Below are 22,271 nucleotides of genomic sequence, written 5' to 3' on the forward strand. Positions count from 1 at the left end.
GATCACAAGCCCAACAATCTAACCACCAGGCCACAACTGACCCCTTAATTTGGAATTAAGGTTTTATTTTTTTGTTTTAACAACATAAAATAACTATAATCACCCTGATCCATTGTGATATTAATATATTTTGTTAATACTACATAATATTATGGCCAGAAAGTCTAAGTTTTCAATTTTGTGTCCAAGGTAAATATTTGTCACCCCTGAGCTATAACCTTCAAGCTTAGATTTCTGTATAGTCTCTTGAAGCCTGAATCATCCTTTCTATTCTCATCCGCTGTATGCGAGACAGCAATCAACTTCAACTACCGGCTGTCAGTAATTGTGATCTCCACCCGACTACTGGCAGGGGCATCACCTGCTGACTGCGGTAAAGAGCACCGTATGACAAGTATTATTTTAAAACTCTAGACCTCTCGCACTGGTGTGAACCCGGATCTCACCACACGTCAGGAAGCCTCGGTGCAGCAGGACATTGATTAAAGAGCCATCAATCATCTTTTGCAGTAGATTGCATTTCGTCTCTCCTTTGTCAAGGACCTACGTGTATCTTTTTACCCTTGACTGATTTCAGAACAGTTGAGCATCAGTCATGTGTGGTCCGGGTCTGATGATCCGCCATCTAAAAAGCATGAATCAGGTGAAATTACAGTAAAAGATCAATCTGGACACCCTCCAGTTGCTGTTCCAATAGAAAGCAAAACATCAGTTTTGTTGTTTTTGGAGTTTTCTCGGTACAGACCGTCTTGGTTGGAAGAACCGAATGAGCCAAGGTTGGCCAAAAGTCAGTTGATTTGTCCTCGTGTGTGTAGAAATAAAACCTCTGTTCTAATGCTAGTGTGCAACATTAAAAAGTAAGGCCCGTTGCAATGCATTCTGGGATAGACTGATCTATGATAAATATATGTGATGCCTTAATTTTGATCGAAAAAGTTTCCTTCCAGGGTTAGTTCACCCAAAAATGGAAATCATTTCATCATTTATTCACCCTCATATCTGTTTAAACATGTATGAAGAAGATATTTTGAAGAACGATGGCAACCATTGACTTCAATTGTAGACAAAACCAATGAGACGTTTCTCAAAATCTCTTCTTTGTGTTCTACTAAATGAATAAATGATGACAGAATCTTTTTTGGTGGGGGGGTGAACTATCCCTTCAACAAAGTTCCTGGTTTCTTTTCCAAGAATTTCCAAAAAGACTTGATTTCTTGTTTATTTTATACAGTAAGATTGAACAATAAAATTCCACAAAATAGACCTCATGCACTACACTTAAAACAAGATCAGAGTGTTATCACAACGTGTTATACTGATACATAAAACATGACAATGTCAAAAATACTTACCTCTCAACTAAAGTTCTTAACCAAAGCAGAACAATGTTCAAGGCTCATTTTAAACCAAACACTGCTCACAAGCGGTCACTTCACATGCGGTGGACTTGACACTCTCCTATCCAGGAAATCTCATTTCTAAAAAGTCCTGGGTGTTTACTGCATTGCACACATTTAAAGTGACTTTTAACAGAAATGTCTCTCTCCTTTTCATTAATGTTGTGAACCGGACATTGCCATGGCCGAAACTGCACGGTATCCATTATGGGGAAGGAGGCGTCCTCAGGGAGTTACAGGAGCCTTGGTTTCCACCGGCTGTGCTCTGGCCAACCCACTGCCGGAGAGAAAATGACGGTTAGCTGAGGATAACTCAAACAGCGGTCCGAAGGTGAGAATCTTGTTTAAAGCTCAGCCAAAGCCCACATAAGGGGAGGCAAAATCCAATCCCCTGACACTAAAGCGACGCCATCACGACGCGAGCTGGTTTTTGTCACAACCTTAACGTGTACCATTTAAGCTTTGAATGTCCAATTTCTTGAAATCCTTTTTCCTCAAGTCTGTTTGAAATGCCACGTTCTTTTGTCTAAAATGAGATGTCGTTTTCACATTTCGTTGTACGAGTTCAGCTGTGGCTTTACAAGGGTTTTGTTTTTGTTTAATATTACGGTGGCTCAGGGAGTATAACATGGTTGGAAAGGACAGGCATTGTGAATTATTGAAGATGTGTAGTCCGTGGTCCTAAGAGGTCACAGATTTGCAAACAAGATTTCAGAGCAGTAATGTGTGAAAAGCCTGCAGAAATGGAAGAGGAGGAAAATGACAAAAAAAGAATGCAAAGATGGGCTTCCTCAAAGTACCGTTCGATAAACACAAATAAACCATTATACTGCTGTTTAGCTGGGGGCTTCTTTTGACTTATTACCTAAAAGACATTTTTCAAAGCTTTTAAGCGTTTTCTTCTCAACAACGGTCCATTGATTTCGACTGACTTGAATATCTTTGGAATTGTTGTTTTGTATGATGCAATAAAAGCGTCATAACTTGAGACCTCAAACTCTCCTCGCTTTCGATGGAAACTTGGTCTGTCTGGTCATGGTGATATTGTTAGAAGCAAATGATATGAATACTATTGTTTCTAAGCATATTATAATTAAGTATTAAAAGAACAACACTTTAAAACCTGGAACGCCTGCTTTTGTTCTTTAGTGAATCGGAGTCTTCAAACATTTGTGCTAAATTAAAGGTCCAATGTATAACATTTAGCAGCATCTGGTGGCTCACTCCACCCCTCTCTTTTGAAAGACTACAGTGGCTGACACAGGACTAAGATGTCAGCACGATTTCAATTCTTTGCCGAAGGAAATAATGTATGTGCTCTGTAGAGCAGTTTTTCCATTTGGAAACAACATGGCGAATTCCATGTAAGGGGACCCGCAATGTATGTAGATAGAAATAGCTCATTTAAAAAAAATAAAAACATAACACCTCTGAAGACATTGTTGTATATTATATTGCATTTCTGTCAATAGATCCTACAAAAAATGACACACTGGAGCTGTGAACGATTCAAATGAGATGATGTTCAAAGCTTAGAATTACCTCTATGAGCGGGTGCCAGCGGGCGATGGGTTTACGCGGGTACGTCAGCATCTCATTCCAGTGGTCGCGTCCCAAACTCTGAGCTCTGTTTCCCACATGACACACGCCAATAATCTCATTGTGACCAACACTGTAAATGAGAAGAAGTGTATATCTGTATAAACAACATGACAACTTGACCACAATAGACCAAAAACAACATCTCTCATCTAAAGTCATGTGAGCACTAAAGCACGGTCTACCCTTCAGTTAAGATAACATGGTTTTTGCAAAGAGCTTTCTATAAATCATTTACTCTATGAATCGCCCGTACACTACGTCTCCATGTCTCTTTGCATTTGGTTGTCTGTTCGTTTGTTTTATGGTGCTGATGAGATGTTGTGCTTCGTTCTCCTCAAAGAGGACAGTGATGCAAAACTGTCTGCGTTGGGAATATACAGCGGCTCTGGCTGTTTCCGAGATCACAAACACTAAGAATACACTTCTGTAGTCTGTGAACACAGAGCCTGGCAAAAATGAAAAGCGTATTCTTTAAAATGAGATTTATTTTCAGTTCGTATTGGACACGGAGCTCTCACAAGCTTTAGCTACACCGCTCGAGGTATATTTATGGATGTGAGAGACACTACACAATGACTAAAAGAAAGTGTTTTAAAATCATAGCTTATATTTCACATTGATCAGTAAAATCAATGAAATATATTCAAAATAATAATCTATATATTTTGGGGGACAAATTGAACGGCTTTATGTTAAATTTATGCAATGATAATGATAATTCTTTCCCATTCCTTTCCTATGTCAGTCTGGAGTATATAGACCCCATTCACACAGACCACTGATCCCAGAAAATTCCCAGAGTGCCTTCTGTATGAACGCAAACACATCCCGGATTGATGCGAAAAGTGATTCCGGAAAGAGGACCTAGTAACATTAACAGGATCAGTCCCTGTGTGAACAAAAGGCCGTAAAAGCCATCTAGTGATGGCAAACATTTATAATAAATCATAAATATTTTGGCTATGAAAACAAATATAGTTAAGCAAACAATTTTCGTCCGTTAGTAAACCGGAAAATCAAATATTTAAATCATGGATGAATGCGAGAGTCCTATTCACTAAACTTACCTTTATCAAAACTATAAACACAAAATACACAGCGCTTCAATAAACTTGAGCGCTTTCCAACCTTTAAAACACGTGTTATGCTGCGGAGAAACCCACAAGTTTCTGTGCAGACATTTCAACAGACTTCAACTCTTTCACCCGAACATTTACAGTATGTTTTAGTTTTTCTCAACAAAACATTGTAAACAATATTAACATGATGATCATATACCGATACCGATATAGGGTTTATTTACATAATATATAATTTATTTTTATAGCATTATGTGCAATATGCTTTAGGCCCTATTAACAGGTTTTTCATTCGTTCAGCACGAGTTTATTCCGAAATGGTTTCAAAACCGAAATGCTAAAACACTTTAAATAAAAAAAATAACTTATTTTTAAACTCACATTTTTGTACATAATATTACTGAAGATGTATTAAAGTTAGGCTTTGTTGCAAAAATACTGGCTAATTTTTACTTTGCAGCATTCCGTTACTTTTTTCTTCAAGCACCTTACAAGCCTGAACAATCTGCGTTTATTTGTTTTCATATGGCATTTTATAACTATCTTATATTAAGCTTAATCTTGTTAGGTTATAGGCATTCTTGTGCCCTCATTCCTCTTCGTTGTTCTGCATTTACCAATAAAAAATATAAATAAAAAGGTTTGTATTAGAAATGGACCTCTTTGTCATTTGCAAAAGTTAACAATATATGCTGCAGAATTAAAAACAAAAGAGCGATTATTTAGGCCCTAAATAAAGGAAGGCAGTAACAATAACAAATTGCGTGTTACCGAAAATATTGCAATAAAATGTACAGTTGCGTATATAGTCGCATCATTACAAAACTAATTTCAGTTTTTCTGAATTCAATCTGTAAACTACTTACAATATTTCCTCAGATTAAAATAAAAATATATATATTTGCATTTAGTTGCAGAATTTGAAAACCGGAGAAAAAGGTCAAAATAACAGAAAAGATGCTCTGTATCTTTTTCTGATCTCAAATACTGCAAAGAAAACAAGTTCATATTCACTTTGTACATGTAAATAAAATTGTGATAACCTTGATTTTTAATCACAGTTTTCAAATGTCTTGTCACGCTGTCAGTCTTTCACATTGCTGTTGGATGACGCCCGAGGTTTGTTTTTAAATGAGGTTTGATTTTGTTGGAATTGCCACAATACATCTAGAAATGCTGATTACATGAATATTTGGAGTGGATCTGCAGCGTACTACTAAAAGTCACAACTGTATGTCCTGTTTTGTTAAAAATACTACTCTTTATTTACTCTGCACCAATGGTAACAAATCACTCTAGCATCTTACCGATCATAGTCCATTACTGCTATTAGAAGACTTATTTGGTCAATGTTCTCAGGTGGAACGTCAAAAACAATGGCTTCATTATAGACCGGATTAAGAGTGTTCCTTTTCGTCGACGTTTTCCTTTTCTTCAGTCTCCGGCCGTCACACATCAGAGAAACCTTTACGTAAGGATCTTAAACAGAATATATATTACTAAAACACTGCTTATGTACATTCTCAAGCATTGATCGATTAAATCAATGCCCAGGCTGCCCTGTGTTTTAACATGTCATGTTGTGACACAAATCATTACTTCATATGCAATAACTCATTTAGAGTTGAGGACGTTCAGGTGCCTACCGGACGCCCCTGTGATGTCCATGGCTTTGAGATTTCTGGCTTTAATTATGGTTATGGTCAGTCGGCCGGCGGTTGGCAAGTAACAAAGAGAGAACATCAGCTCTCCCAGGTCCACATTATCCTGAAAGAGACAAACAGGAGATATTAACCGAAGGAATGACAGCATAATAGTTGACTTCAACCAATAATGGCAAATTAATCATATAAGCACCATAGAGCAAATGTAAATGCTTTAAAGCAACATCGAAACAAGATTTAAAGAGACAGTACACCCAAAATAACAACTGTTATTTATGCTTATGTTATTTCAAACCCATGTAAACAAGTAATGTTAAGTGTTTGACAAGTATAATACAGACCTTCATAGTATAAAAGAAGTATAATACAATATAACTAAAATATACAGTCTGAAATTCAAGAAAGAGTAGATCAGGAGCAGAGAAGTGTTTCACCGCAAGGGAATCCTTCTCTTGCAATCTGCTTTCCACTCCAGCACAAACCTGCTGTCTAATTATCACGTCTGAAAATAGTCACAATTTGCAGCTTTTATTTTAATTAGATTTCTTCATATCGCAAACTACAAAATCAAACTATGAGCCTCAATGTAAAGAGGAGCCAACCAAGCATGTCACATGTTATGTTATCATATCATATGCTTAATTCTCACACATCATAATAACAATCTTTATGATTTTTGATAGAGAGCAATGTAAGGTATTATCATAACTGAAATGCAACCTCATATAAACAGCGCACCTATGCCATACAATACATTTGTGACCTTATTAATAAAATAATAAAGTTTAAAACCTTTACAGTTTAATGTTACTTTCTATTAATGATTTGTATTATTCAACATATTATATGCACAAACATAGATTTAGTTTATTGAGATCAATGCACAATGCATTCTGGGATTGCCTTTCCACAATTGATGTCTACACTAGTCCGGATACGTTTGAAAATGTGAGTTTTTGTTAAAAACACTAAAAGTTGCTCATCCGCACCAAACCGTCTGGAAACTCAAAACATCCCTGTACTGTGCGTGAATAAAATGTACGACGCTTCAACGTCTCATTTCTGTCAGGGTTTTATTTACGTTTTGCCTTTTTGAAATGTCAAGGTAATATTGAGATTATTTTTTTAAATGGACAGACAAGTCTATAAAGTTGACTAAGCAAGTGAAAATGTATACTGGGAATACGCCAAAACAAATACAAAATAACACTGGCCAAATGGTTTTGGAATATTTTACAGCAAAAACCGCACATACTGTGGCTTTAATCCATTTTGAGAAGCGTTTTCATAAAGCTTAATGAAAAAAAGCACACATGTGCTACAATGTACACTTGGCATCTCACTATGCATGGAACACAGCCCATGTTATTTGGAAAACCTCCCCGAAGCAAACTGGGATCAAGAGCTTTGCCCTCGGGTGCAATAGCGATCAATTTGATTTGTCATCTTGGTAAGTCTGATTCCTGGGACACCATTGGTCAGCTGATTGAATCTACACTCACATTCAGCGTTAATGCAATGACACAACAGGATGGAAGAGCAGAAGACAGCCATACATTTATAATGAGCAAAAGTGTGTGTGTACCCAAATGGGCCTTTAATGCACATGGCAGCCCACAAATGCCAGAACTTTTGCGAGCTGTCAATTATTCACTGATCTATGTTAATGGACACGCTCTGTGCCATGATAGGATGGGTGTGTAGTGCTGCTAAGAGCATGTAAGATCCCTTATCATTACTTAGCCTCCCATATCTTTCTTCCCCGAGGAAGCGAATGATGTCACAGTTCTCTGAGTGTCGGAGGCCCATCAAGTAAAACTTCTCCTGCATTCTGATCATAGACACAAAAGTCTTTATTTCCGTTATAAAATAAACTGCATGACTGGTCACTACACCTCATTGGCTTTCTAAAGCTCCCTGACAAATGTAATCACTGTGATTGCGTGTGTTTGAGGAGCTCAAAGGGCCTGTTAAGATAGATCAGTCCCATCCTGAGCAGTTCGGAGCCCTTGGGCGTCTAGCGCAGTGGGAGGCTCCATCTATTACGGTGAAACAGAAAAGGTCACGGAAGCAGGCAGCAGAGACCGGCTCATTATCTGGCCGGGTCACAGCGCTGCGTCCGGGCCTTTTGGTCATGCTGGGAGCTGTGTTCATTAATACTCTACAGGGACCAAGCGGACAGAGATGGAACTGGTCGCAGTTATACTGCTTCACAGGTCCCAGAGCTGAGATGCACTGCCAGATCAGTTCCACTCGTTCAGCATCACATTTAATCCCCTCTTCATCGCAGGAACATTCAAACAGATACGTGAGATTTTTTAAACAACAGATCACAAAAATTAAAAGATGATGTTATCATTCATAGTGTCATATTCCGTGGCTTTCTTTCATTAAACCCAGAAGGAGATGAAAGGCAGAATGTACAGAGTATTTCTCAATTCAGTGAAAGTCGCATATAATTCTGAGCCTTAAAAAGGGCAAAAACAGTAGAGAACGAATTTAACTTCAAATGAATTGAACTGCTCGGTTCTAATTTATTTCTATAGTCTCTAAACAGGTGCCACAGAATAATAATTTCTTGCTAAATTGTTGCATAAAAAATATTTTCATAAAAGGTAAATTTTTGGAGCAAATGGTTCTGAGAAACGGCTGTGAAGAACTAGTTGTAGGAATTTATAAGATTGTCTAAGAAAAATATAAAAATTGACAATTATGCCAGTTGCAAAAATTCAGACGCAAAAAGTCTATAGAAATATTTTTGTGGGAACTGGGTAGATGGAAGTCTGGAAGAAAATATTTGTTTTAACTGTCGTTAAACTATTTAAGATATTTAATCAAATCTACATTATCACATCTACATATAAAATAAACATCTTCACTTCTACTATGACAGTAAATGGGGATGAGATTTGTTTGGTTACTGTCATTCTTACAAATTTCTACCTTTGTATTAAGCAGAACAGTTCAATTTACACAGGTTTGGAACAAACTGAGGGCAAGTAAATGATCACAGAATTAAAATTTTTGGGTGAACTATCCCTTTAACTCACTTTAACTAAATTCTGAAGGTTAAATAAATATTTCTTAACATTATGAATGTTATTCATTTACAATACATAATGACTATTAATAATGAACATCAAACTAGTAATGTTTCTTAACATTTTCTATATACAGAGCACAAATTCATTGCATTTTACTGTCCTCTTTTGATTGATAGGCTATATCGGCCCTAATCATCGGGTTCTTTAAACTATTGGCCGATGAATAAAAGCACGAATAGCCGATAACATGCTTTTATCCCCCAATGCCGATTAATGGCCGATATATTGGCGCACCTCTAATTATTACACAATATTTAGACAATATTACACAAAAATATTTATGTCCTTAACAGCTTTTTTGGGTAGTACAATGCAGAGAGAGAGGAGCATGGAAATAGCCTTCATCCTTAGGAACTTCATCGTCGATCATGACCCCTGAGGTGATTACATCACATTAACAACATTAGCAACCGCACTAAGTTTGGTGCAGCAAGTCCATTTACAGCACCACGTTAAACAGTACCATGTGCACGCATTTTTCAGGCTTTAAGTTTAGCATATTCTTATTTGTTGAAATGAAACGTTGATTAATATCGACGAAAGACAACGCAGGGAGGCCAGCGGAGGATGGTGGAGAAGTGCCGCAGTCAGTGGTGCCATCGTTCTCAGGTACGAAAAGAGGCACATCCATCAGCACTCATATCGGTTTGATAAAATTCGACCATCTGTAGTAAAAGTTCAAAGTTTATGTATAAAAACAAGGAAAGTAATGAGTTAATAACTATAAAATAATATATTGTTAGACTGTGCTCTTTGGTGTGGTCATTAGGCGCGTTTGGGTAGAATAGGTGCATGTGCAAATTTGCACGTGTGTACCACCTCCGAAGATAGTGGGGGTCTTGAGTCCCTGGCACTGTTATTTTGGGGGTCGCGGAAAAGTTAGGGAACCCCTGCACTAGACCACCGGTGCTGAAAACGAAAGGTTAATTTCGTGAACCCCTATACAAATCGACCATGAGATCAGTCTTCATCACCAAGTGCACAAATACTGTTGCAAGCACATCTTCCCCTAACACACCCCAAGTATTAAGCGAGATCAATAAATGTTTTCCCCAAAGAGCTTGATGTAATGTAGGCAGTTTGTGTTTGTTGTACATAATAATTAGCGTCTGGGAGAGAGTATGATAAGGGAGCAAGGTAATGTTTCCTGTTGCCTGGGTCTCATCCATGCAAAGCACAACCTTCATTAAAAGAATAGTAAGTGAGGTTGACTCTTGGTGCAAATTAAACCTCAAATTGGATTCCCCTCATGAAACCAGGCCCTGTTCGCTTCATTATAAAGAAGAATGCCTTGTGAGGAAACAAATACAATGAGGCAACAAAATGCTTGGGGGAATAGTTAGCCCCAAATTAAAATTCTGTCATTATTTACTCATGCCTGTGCCATTCCAAACCTCTATGGCTTTCTGTATGAAGATATTTTGAAGAATGTTCTCACTGATGTTCCCATTGACTTCCATTGAATGGAGACATTTCACAGAAGAAAGAGTTATATACAGGTTTTAATTGACATGAAGCTAAATAAATTAGTAAGTAAAAAGACACAATTTTTATTTTTGGGTGAACTATCCCTTTAAGATTTTTTTGTTTATACCATAGAAAACCATTGACTTATTACAACCTGATGGAAATACATCAGGAAAAAGCAAACATTATGACCATCAACCTCATTTTCCTTGCACATCACTTTGTATTGTCTCTTTCCATAAGCCTTACCCTTAGCGGCGTGGCAGAATAGGCAAAATCTGTCTTAAATGGGCGCTGCACTTTTAAAGAAGGAGCAACTGCTCTAAACACCGCCTATTTTTGTGTACTAGAAATAATAAGGGATGGACCTCATAAAAACAATTCCTCTCAGGCTGGATAATTCAATTAAGGCCTTCCATCTGTAGACTATAGAATAACAGACGCCTCCTGCTCTCATAAGCACTTAAATCAAGTCAGCGGTAAAATTATGGTCACTGCGCACCGTCAACGCAATTATAGCGCAGTTGCGAAGATGCTGAACGTGGCTCTGAGAGGAGTCAATATAGTGTTATTTAACTCCCCTCCTCCTCACGGTGCTGCTCGCTCTTACAGAGGCCTATTAGCAGGCACGAGTGCTGGTCACCATCACCACATCAAAAGAGCGAAAAAGATTCATCACATCGAGGGCAACGCAAACCGGCTTGTTTAACATTTGCTTAATCGCTAAATTCCTACTGTGCATCAAGACCACAGGAAACATAAATATTACGCCCATTGCTTAGTTACTTGATTTTGATTAGACAGTTGTGTTATTCTGTATATGATTCTTTCTTCAGTGGAGCACCAAAGAAGTTATTTTGAGAAATGTCTCAGTGGTTTTGTGTCCAAATAACAGAAGTTAATGGGGGTCCAGTGTTGTTTGGTTGCGTTCTAATTTGTGTTCTGCAGAAGAAAGAATGTTATACAGGTTTGGAACGACATGAGGATGAGTAAATAGTGACAGAACTTTTACTTTTGGGTGAACTATGCCGTTAAAGGTCCTGTGTATGAAATATACATCTAGTGATGAGGTTGCGATTTGCAACCAACGGCTAACTCCACTCCATCCCTCCTTTTCGAAGAACTACGGTGGCTGACACAGAACTAAGATGTCGTCACGTATTTCTTTGCTGAAGGAAATCTTGTACTTTCAAATTTAGAGCAGTTTGTCCTACTGTAGAACCAACATGGCGAACTTCATGTAAGGGGATCCGCGGTGTGTGTAGATACAAATAACTCAGCTACACCGAGGCCGGTGACGCAAGTGATTACGAGCTCCGGGAGCATAAAATGAGGAGCGACAAAAGTGAAAGCCGGAAACGGAGAATTAAACACAGACTTTTAATATAACAAAACACACTAAAACGAGTGCAAGACTGGTGCACTCGTCCCGGCTTCATTATATAAAGTCTTTATACACCTCTGAAGACATAGTTATATTATATTGCATTTCTGTCAATAGATCCTACAAAAAGTTACACACTGGACCTTAAGTTATACAGGAACAACGCAATGTCTTGTGGTTAAAGGGTGAATCTGAAAACAGATTCAATAGCACTGAATCCCGCTGATTGACCTTTTAGTCTTCCGGATTAGAGACCCCTCATTCATTTTCTACTCAGCTGGGTGGAACGGATTGGCCTTTACGTACACTAACTATCTCATGTTTTATTTATAGGCAGCGCTAAATGACACCTGGAAGAGATCTGAGTAAACATTATTATTCATTCAGATCAGAATGCGGATTACTTGGGATCAAAAAATGCAAAGGGTAATGTTGCTTTTCTCAGGTCTGATATTCAAACGTTGCATTTGTATTAAGTCTTTGTATGTCATGCATTCTGTTCTGTGTATTGTATTTCATTACAATCTAAGACTGGCTACGCTCTTAGAACTCTCATGCATTTTTAACAAGTTCTACATTGAATCTCTAAGTAATACAAAGAGTTAGAAGTGATGCGGAGACCAGTGACATCAGTCCGACACTGTTGGCTGATCTGCAATGATGCCAATTATATAATAATTTACCTGCTATAATGAAATTTATACGGTAAGCAACTGAAAGACATAGATAAATGGTACAAAATATAATTTGGGATTGTTTGCTTTGAAATATTAATCACAGTCAGGCTTTATTCAATAACTTCACTGCAGTGTAAACATGATTTATCTTAATCAGGGTGAAGTCGCATTTCTATTTTTAAAGTTTGTCTTTAAGCATTTGCTTTATGATTGTATGCAATTAACTAACAAACACCAAACATCAGTTGTTTTAGTTTATATAGTAATGCCTGAATCATGAATGTTACCTATTAAATAAACGTACAATTTTGTTCACGTAAGTTACAGTAGATATACACTCAAGCCTGCAAAATATTGAATGCATGGGTTGCACGTGTGGCTTGTGTTCCCGAGCTGGCCTTCCCTAGAGGTATGGCCCAATTCTATACACTCAAACAGCATGTGATGCTGGCTTTGATGCTATCCTCCACATCTCTGATAAAACACACTGCTATCAGCTCTTTGGAAAAAAGCATTTTCGCTTTAAAAATAATTTAAACTGACAGGTAAGAATCGATTTAAAAAGACATGTGAATATTTTCAATTTAAACAATATTAAATACTTATGGAATGGTTCATAAAAAATCATCCCCAAATATGAAAATTCTGTTATAAATGACTTATCCCGATGTCAAACAAAACCCATATGCAATCAAAATCCTTTCTCTCTTCTGTGGAACACCAATAAAAGTATTCTGAGAAATATTTTTCCATTCAATGGAAGCATACCGTGACCAATGGTTGCCTACGGAGCCTGTCTGGTCACAAAAAAACAAGACCCGCAAATCTGTGACCAGTTTTGTAATTCGGTCCCTCAGTTTAAAAAGCCGTACCCACCGATTCTTAAATGGTTCCCTCAGTTTACAAAACCGTGCTCTCGGATTAATAAACTGTACCCACAAGTTTCCAATCCGTGCTCTCGGTTTTGTAATCCGTCCTCTCAGTTTTTGAAATCTGTACCCACAAATGTATAATCTGTGCCCACGCTTTTGCAATCCGTTCGCACAGTTTCTTAAGGTGCAGTGTATAAAATTCAGCGCCATCTAGTTGTGAGGTTGCAAATTGCAACCAACGGCTCACTCCACCTTTCGAAGCACTACGGTGGCTGACACAGGACTAAGACATTGTCACGATTTTGCTTCTTTGCCGAAGGATATAACATAATTACGAAACGCTCTGTAGAGCAGTTTGTCCATTTAGGTCTACTATTACAAAAAGTATTAACAGCCCTAAGCCAATAAGCCTTTGTGGTATATGACCAGAATTCTATTCTAATATCTATTTTTGTCCATCATTTTTTGTGAGCACAACAAAAGTTAATCAATTTGAAACGTGTTCAACTTTCACCAAAAACAATGTAATGTTGCTTATGTTGTTCATGAAACAGATAAACTAAAGCACTAGCAGAAAGGGGAAAATCTTTCACTGTTGTTCTATCTCATGTATCGGCTTTTACTACCAGACAGTTGGGACAAGTTCTCCTGTGAGACTGAGGTTTGAGACGGATCAATTTCCCACAGTCAGAACTCTACACTGGCCTCCATTTAAAACAATAAACCTGAAACCGCTGTATATTGGTTTCAGTGCAAATGCTAAAGCTATTTCAAATGTGGGTCATCCCTACATGGGCCAATTGTGATTATGAAATATTCACTCTTCTGAAAGTATATTTTTATGTTGCTACCTCTGAAGCATTAAAGTGATCCGCAGAGAAAGAAAACTATCCTTTGGTTGTACAGCACCTTCAGTACAACCATAAAATGCTTCCATTATACGTGACTAAGGATTATTTGACTTTAGAGCAGTCACATGGGTCTTATGGGTACAGCTATATTTTCAACCGTGCAATGTTTCTTTATATCAAGCTTATTATATTCATAACAAATAGACATAACAGTGTACAAAATATTATATTATTCATTCGTAGGGACTTGCCAAAGACTGTTGTTTTTATACTGACTAGTATTTTCTATCCCCTACCCCAGAACACACCCCTAAAGCTAACCCTCACCGGAATTATTATGCATTTTAAACTTTCATATAAGCATAATTTAGTACAGGGGTTTTCAAACTTTTTCATGCCAAGGACCCCCAACTATGATTGCCCTTTTGCGAGGGGCCCCCTTGGGCTGCAACTACCGATTTTATTTTTTATTGTCCACTAATCTAACGATACATTTTTTATTTATCTAATAAAGGTTTTTTGATTACCTATTAATCCGTTGGAAATTTTCCAATAAATTTTAAGTTATAGTATTCTTAAATTACAAAGCACATCATACTTTTTACTCAACTACATTTCAAATAAATGTTGCTCTTTTAACAATTTTAATTACATTAAAATCACAATATTTTTTTATTGAGTACTTTTCATTTTATAAGTCGAAAAAGACTGTTTTAGAATGTACGTATGTACTGTATTAGAGGCAAAAAAATGTGTTTATGAAATACTAGAGCATGATATATGCTCTGTATTTTTTCCTCCAAGTAATACCCGACACCATCACTGTTATATCCCTCTGTGTGGTTTTATGAAATTATTAATCTAAGATGATCAGTATTTACTCTTTGTTAAAAAATATTTGGATGCAAATCAGTAGTTAACCCTTCATGGCATAATTGTAAGTATATGAAGTAGTTCCATCTATTCATGGAACATGGGTCATCCCAAGATGTCAAGGATGTCAGAATTACAGCCAGACAGGTGTCTCTGTGGCATGTGTAAAACCCACAGAGACCCTTATTTTAATTCCTTAAATCAATACAGTTCTCATAACAGGTCAAACTATTTTTCTTCAGTAAATTTTAGTCTATTAATTATATTCCTGACTCTTCTTTCATCATAACTGGTCTAGGGGTCTTTAATCATAAATCCCCTAGACAATCTGCAAAGGTTCACATACACTAACCAACAGCAGTACAATAGTGTTAATGTAAATCATTAACGTAAAGAGTAGTGTTAAAATAAAGTAATTTATTACTACATGAGTCTACATGTACGTGCCCCTCTCCGTCCGTTTGCGATTGCGTGTCCATGCTGTGATGATTACTTTTACTGAAGTATTTTACACTTGTTACTCAAATGTAGAGTTAAACTTGTCATATATTGTATGCTTCGTAATGTAGTGAAGTAATATTTTTCCAAAGTACAGATACTTGAAAAATGTAGAGTAGAATTAAAGTAGTCCAAGGCACACATGCACGCATAGGCAGATTGTTCCATAATTACTCAAAAAACATGGTCAGGCTTAACTCCATTACTAAAGGATTTTGCAAATCATAAACATTTTCCAATGGCGCTCATACAATTAGATGCTGATTTACGTTCTGCTCTCCAAGGAGCTTACTACATTATAAAGTTTTATGTTAAGGTGTTTATTCCTGTGCTTTGATTCATTTAACCAGACACTATAATCATTCATCAATGCAAAAATTACCTGCATAGATTTCCAATTCCAGTCTCCTACACGGACAGCATCATCATGAGTCATGCACTCAAAGCCTGTAGTGTTACAACATATGTTCAGCGGATACTATACTACACACAAAACAGTCTTGCCTCAAATAAATGGCCTTGCCTCAATTCACTGGCTTTTACTCAATTGTTCATGTTCCTCCCATCATTCAATTCAACTTCCTGTGTGGTGCTGTCAACTAAAACGAATTATGAATCAACAGGAATGCATCTAGAAATGTTGAACTTTGACCATTATGTAGATGCATCACAGGTCAGACTTACCGCACTAACATAAACAATATCCCTGCACAGCCTGGTTTCCTGCGGAAAGTCCGGTAGGTCCAGGAAGTTGTCCACCACCACTTGGCCAATGACATCGTGACGCGAGAAGCGGTCAAAGTCATAAACACTGAAGTGCAGCTTGCGGGTGGGCAGCTCAGTGTACTCCACAGGAAATAGAAAAACCTCATCGAAGATGGGGTTTAGAGTCTTGCGGTGCACCTTGGTCTGATGTTTGGTTTTGCGGTCCGGGAGAAGGTAGATCTTTACATACGGATCGGACGTTCCGGTAAAGTCCTTGGCAGGTAGATCTTGGGCCTTATGGATTTTCACGATGAGCTGCTCTAAATCGCAGTCGTATTTGATGATGAAATGCAGACGACCGCAGCTGTCCGCTCGCCTGCCGTCATCCGCGTCAACAGAACGCTGCTTGTACAGCTCAGGCTTAATACTGCCCAGGCCCGGACCCGTTATGGACTCCTGTCTCTGGAACTGGGCCATGTTGAAATCAGGGTTGGAGACGTTCATTTGTCTCCGGATGGAATTGTGCCTGGTGCGGGAAAAAAGCGTTAGCGTTTCTCATGTGGGTGGATCTCAATTTACCTATTTGCTAGCTTTGTGATACTTAGCATCTTCTTCATAACTAGACTGAGAGGAACTTTAATTAAAGCTGAAGGTCGCCAAGGACCACGCTGTCTGACAAATGCCAACTGGGAATTGCTAAATGAATATCAATGGCGGCAGTTAGGACAGATGAAGTCGGGAAAACATGGCTCACCTGACAGATGAGGTCGGCTCGGTTACTTGTCGCTGTACGCGAGCTATGTGGATGTGATTAAGCTCTCTGGCCTTACACTGGGCCTCCAAGTGGATGTCTGGGGACGTATGACTGATCTTCATGGCCGACTCTGGCAGCATCATTGGGGCAGAAGGATCTTTCTCAAAGTCTCCGCTATATTCCTGCTCCAGACCTTCCACCTCGGTCAGGACGGGCTGCTGTTCTCCCTGGTGGTCCTTTAGACCAGGCAGGAAGCGATCGCGCCATGGGACCCAGAACAGCTTCCATGACACGAAGAGAGAGACGGCAAACAGTGCGAGGCCACATGTTGTCACCAAGAGGGAAAGCAGGCTTATAGACACATCTGGAACGAAGAAAGACAAAGCTGGTCCTTGGATAGTCGGCAAAACAAAACAGAATTCAAACCTGTGTGACTTTCTGTCTTGGGCAGAACACAAAAGAAGATTTTTTGAAAAATACCGGTAACCATAACCCCGGCAGTATCCACTGATTTGCATTGTTTTTGTATCCATGCCGTCGTTGTTCGGTTACCAACATTCTTCAAAAATATCTTCTTTTGTGTTATCAGAAGAATGAAGGTTTGATAATGACAATAGGGTAGGTAAATGATGACAGAATTTACATTTTTGGCTGAACTATCACGACAATGAAAGAAAACCAGCTCCAGGAAAGTAAAGACGTTATTAATTCTGTTATGCAATCAAATATGAAAGATTTGATGATTCACACAATGTTATCACCACTTTTCTCATAGCCCGCAATCTAGATACTATGCAATTTAGTAAGGTCTCCAATACAATATCTGGGCTAGAGTTAAATCATAATTCTATCTGCTGAATGCACAGTAATAGATCTCTACTCTCGCTACCGCTCTCACGCCCCTCGAGATGGTTCCTCTGAATTAGGCCACCCAGGATGAGAAGCTTTTAGTGCGGACTGAATGAATCCCTGTCAAACTGTTCTTATTCATGCTTTCTACTCTGTCCACTCCGATCACCTCTCTCTCTGTACCAAAGATAAAGAAAAGATATATGTTCAGACGACTTATTCTTCATACAATGGTTGTAAATGATGACTGGAGACATTTAAATATCATATTCCAACAACCAAAAGTAAAGAACATTTTAAATTCTCTTTTATTGATTCTTCTGCGTAAACTGTTACGACAGGATACAAAACAATGGAAATAATATTTGAAAGGAAATATATAATGAATAATACAAATACCCAAAAATGAACCTATTACACAAATAGCTAAACATGGATTTTGAGGGGTTTCATGTAAAGTCATGACATTAGAGTTTTTTATATTATAAAAATAACAAGTTACAGCTTCCAAAATATCATAAAAAAATAATTGCACCAAGATATCAAATGCGATTCTACTATTCTAGATTTGGCTGTACTGAAATTTCATGACTGCTCAATAAGCAAAATCAGCACGCTTCATTGGACAAAACTGATCTTCCCACAGGCTTCATACTGGCAAAACAAATTAAATTGATTCTTCATAATTTTTTTTGCTGTCAACGTGTCATGCTTATTACAGTCATGTTTTTTAGCATCCAGCAATGCTCCATCGACTCTGTGGGATATCAATAACACCCCAAATTAACCAATGGCTTTATGTAATACTGCACCGATCTACAATATGAGCACGATATTCAGCACATTCAAAACCTCACTAGATGTGTGAATTGTCATGAAAACAGACGGCCATGAGAAAACTGTGATATCTAAAACCACTGTATATTTTGTGGCTAGTATGACTATTAAAATAAACCCGAGATGAGTTCAAGCAGCACTAAAGAGAAACACTTCCCCTCAGGTTAAAATACAAACATATAATATGGTATGAATAAATGATGCAACAGAGAACATATTCTGACAAGCTGCTTTCCTGGGACACATATTCAGCGCAATAACATTTCGTGCATTTGCAGCTACGGTAAACAGGACACCAAAATTAAAGGGATAGTTCGCTTTCAAAATAAAACATTCTGTCATTGTTTACTCTTGTCATAAATATCTCCTGTCATTTCAAACCTGTTCAACTTTCTTTCATCTGCAGAACACAAAATAATATATTTTGAAGAAAACCGTTGGTCCACTTTGACTTGCATCGTTTTTGTCAATGGGGAGCAATGGCTTTTGTTAACTATCTTCTTGTGGAGTATCCCTTTAACTAAATTGTTTCAAAATATCAAATATCACTGAATCCATGCAAAATAGGTTAAATAGTTTATATTAAATATCACATCTGTTTCAATGACAAATCACTAATAGTCTACTTCCACTTTTCAAAGTTTTGTGAAAGAAAATGTTGATACTATAGATTCATGCTAATGCCAAATAAAGCCTTATTGAACTTAGATGCAGTTTATTTTAAAATAAGTTTGTGACAATTGCTTGCCTACATGTGAATTTTCTTCACAAAGTCTTCAAAAGACTGATCCATCACTATGGAAACATCTTCATCTTGCACCTGCATCAGTTACAATTATAGAAACAAGAGTTTGTACAAAACACGACAGTTTAAAAGTGAGTTTCCAAAGCACGTATTGTTTAAATTCTAAACACGATCAAACCGTTGGGTTAAATGAACAAAGTAAGTGCCCATATTCAATCCAACAGTGTAAATGTATGTATACATTGTTATGATGTGGGAGAAGAGAGAGCGGTCATTTTCAGAGCTAAGCTTCTGAGAGTTTCTCATAAATCGCTCACAGCATGTTTAAGAGCCCAATGCCTAGTAAATCTAAACAATGTAAATCTGAATATCTACAAAAGTTGCGCACTTGCTACAAATTTGCTATTTTCCTGGGCCTTTCAGATGAAAACAGATTCATTCTTTGGATTTAAGGTGTCAAGTGGATTACAGCCAGATGGACTTGACAAATTGCCTTTCAATTTGAATGTTAAGTTTAATAAACCAGACACGTTGTACTGCACAATCACAGATCTGGGATCAGAATGTTTTTGTAATGCACTTCTGAGCAGGTGTCCGCTTGAACATCAGCAGGTGTTAATGGCTGTGTTTTCATCTCAAACACATCCAGACACGAGTGTTGCTTTTTGTGTATCTTTTCCAAAACAGAGCACCATACGTGTTACGTCCACACATATGCAAGTCTGAAGGACCACATTTAACCATCTCATCTTTTTTTATTTCCACTTTTGTAAAGCAGATTCAAAATGCAAGTGTTGGACCAAAGATGCTAGCCAATCAGAAAGGACCCGGAGAGACTTTTCAGAGATTTGATGGAAAGATGCAACATTTTCACCACAGAGGATGAAAAATCAAACAGATTCATGTCTAGATGTCACCTTTAGTGGAACCTGCTGTTTTCTAGGTATAGGTGAGAATAGCTATGAATAAATATGACTCACCAAATAACACAGAACACTCTCAGTCAATAGACTTTCAAAATTGCTCATAGACTAGCCCCTGTGTGACTTAGATAGTGTTTGGGCATGCCGTGACATATAAACCTGTGAATACCCTTTCTCACCTTGTCATCTGAATTATCCATATGTCATCCATTAGGGCGATACAGATGTTATTAACCTCTTAAAGTGCCTCAGAGTCCCTCAGATTCTATTACAAAAGACTTTTCACCTTACAGCCACTTCGCAGCGCACGTGAATTCCCAACAGACTAAGAAGAGTATATTTACTGGGTTACTCGGCTGTTCCCTTTCATTAAATTCTTGTACAATCTGTCTTGAGGGACCTAACTGCTGCACAAATCCTTCTTTCATGGGTGCGAAGGAGCATCGTGTTAGCAGATGTCAATGCAGGGTAATCGCAGAGGATAAAGAACGTGTACAGAGCAGCAGGGTGGGGTGGAATCTTAATAGCTCCATGTCAACCGATATACATCCAGATCTATCTGAGGAGAATCGCAGGAGTCTTGATGTATGACTGGAGCCGTATGTTTAGTTAGAACCCTATATAATATGCATAAATGAAACTATTTCTGTTCCCTTGACAGGTAGTTATGGAGATTCACATCCACGTCGAGCCGCTCAGGAATGCTGAATGCAAAATGGTTTAATTTATTTTCAGTGTGCGTAAACAAATCAAAGGGTCTCGATATTCTGGTTGGAATAGTGGACCCAAATTTCGCTGGATTTAATATGCTGCTGAATTAAATCTGAAAGTGGGCTGCATTTCCAAATGGTGATCTTCAGGACCACTCTAGACGGACCATTAATACCAGACTGTGGGGAATGATGGTGGGTGTGCATGCAGATCTTCTTTGCATCTTAATATTGGGGTAACAATGTTTATGATGAAAATAAAATCCAAGTTTCACTACATATGAATCTAAAATCGAAACAATGACCATTACTGTATATCAAAGCTAATGGAAAAAGCTGTACATGTCACTTAAGGGGTGGGGTACAGTTAGTCAGACAAACTCCATCTTTATGCACATATACCGCACAAATACACACATTTCTTAGTTTCTAAAAACGTAAAGCTCACGGAAAAACTTAATAGCATGCACAATATTTCACGATGCTTTCGCAACAAGTTTGTTTGTCGGTAAACCGATGTAATTGATCCACGCGGCTGCATTGCAATCCGCTTTAATGCGAGTTTGGGCGTTTTCGAGTAGTTACGATAAACACAACCTCACCGACACAACATCATTCTCCAGGCAACGACAACACAAAGTATTTAACGTTACCCGAGTCTGAATATCTCGGTCTTCCCAGGTCGCGAAAATAGTATGTGAACTCCAAGCAGTTGTCATCCTGCACTTCTCCTCTCGAGCACAGGTCGGTCAGCAGCTCCAGCGCCTTTCCACAAATCTCATCCTCTCTGTCTCCAGGCATTTCCCACCAGCATCCTTCTGACTTAAATATCCTATATAACGCCTATAGAGACTCCGCTGACCGCCGCCCCGAGCCTCTGAAAGCGCTCTTCATGTTCGCTGACACAATCCCATAAGGAAAGTTGAACGGTCAGTGGCGTTTAGTTCAAGCTCACAACTTTGCACATGTGCACGAGACTACAGATGTGCGCATAGTGCAGGTTAAGTCTCGTTTAAAGCAGGTTGACACTGGTTGAATTCATTCAGGTGGGACGCGTACTGTCCGCAAAGTGATGCTGCTGAAGCGCATCTTCTTCATGAATGAAAGCTCGAGCTGACTCGCATCTCTCGAGCTCGTGCAACCCTTATGCGGTGTCCCTGCCAATCTAATGCGGCTCCTCCCACACCAGACATCTATTACCCATTTGGTTACTAAATCCCACTTGAGATCTCTAAATCCTTGAAAAAACGAAATGCTGTTTGTCATAAAGTAACTTTTTG

The 22,271-nt window shown here is 38.2% G+C and overlaps 1 protein-coding gene across 1 annotated transcript; it reads right to left on the reverse strand.

Annotated features, from left to right (window-relative positions):
* Window positions 1-1,203: 1,203 nt before the first annotated feature.
* Window positions 1,204-22,134, reverse strand: syt9b (synaptotagmin IXb). The gene is made up of 7 exons (XM_079449635.1): window positions 21,645-22,134; window positions 16,928-17,291; window positions 16,153-16,699; window positions 5,725-5,845; window positions 5,386-5,557; window positions 2,940-3,069; window positions 1,204-1,674 (listed from the first exon to the last, which is right to left on the reverse strand). The coding sequence occupies exons 1-7, from the start codon at window positions 21,790-21,792 to the stop codon at window positions 1,603-1,605; spliced, it is 1,554 nt and encodes a 517-aa protein (XP_079305761.1). The 5' UTR covers window positions 21,793-22,134; the 3' UTR covers window positions 1,204-1,602.
* Between the last annotated feature and the right edge of the window lie 137 nt (window positions 22,135-22,271).

This window comes from Barbatula barbatula (genome assembly GCF_947034865.1).
Source record: "Barbatula barbatula genome assembly, chromosome: 25".
Taxonomy (NCBI): Eukaryota; Metazoa; Chordata; class Actinopteri; order Cypriniformes; family Nemacheilidae; genus Barbatula; species Barbatula barbatula.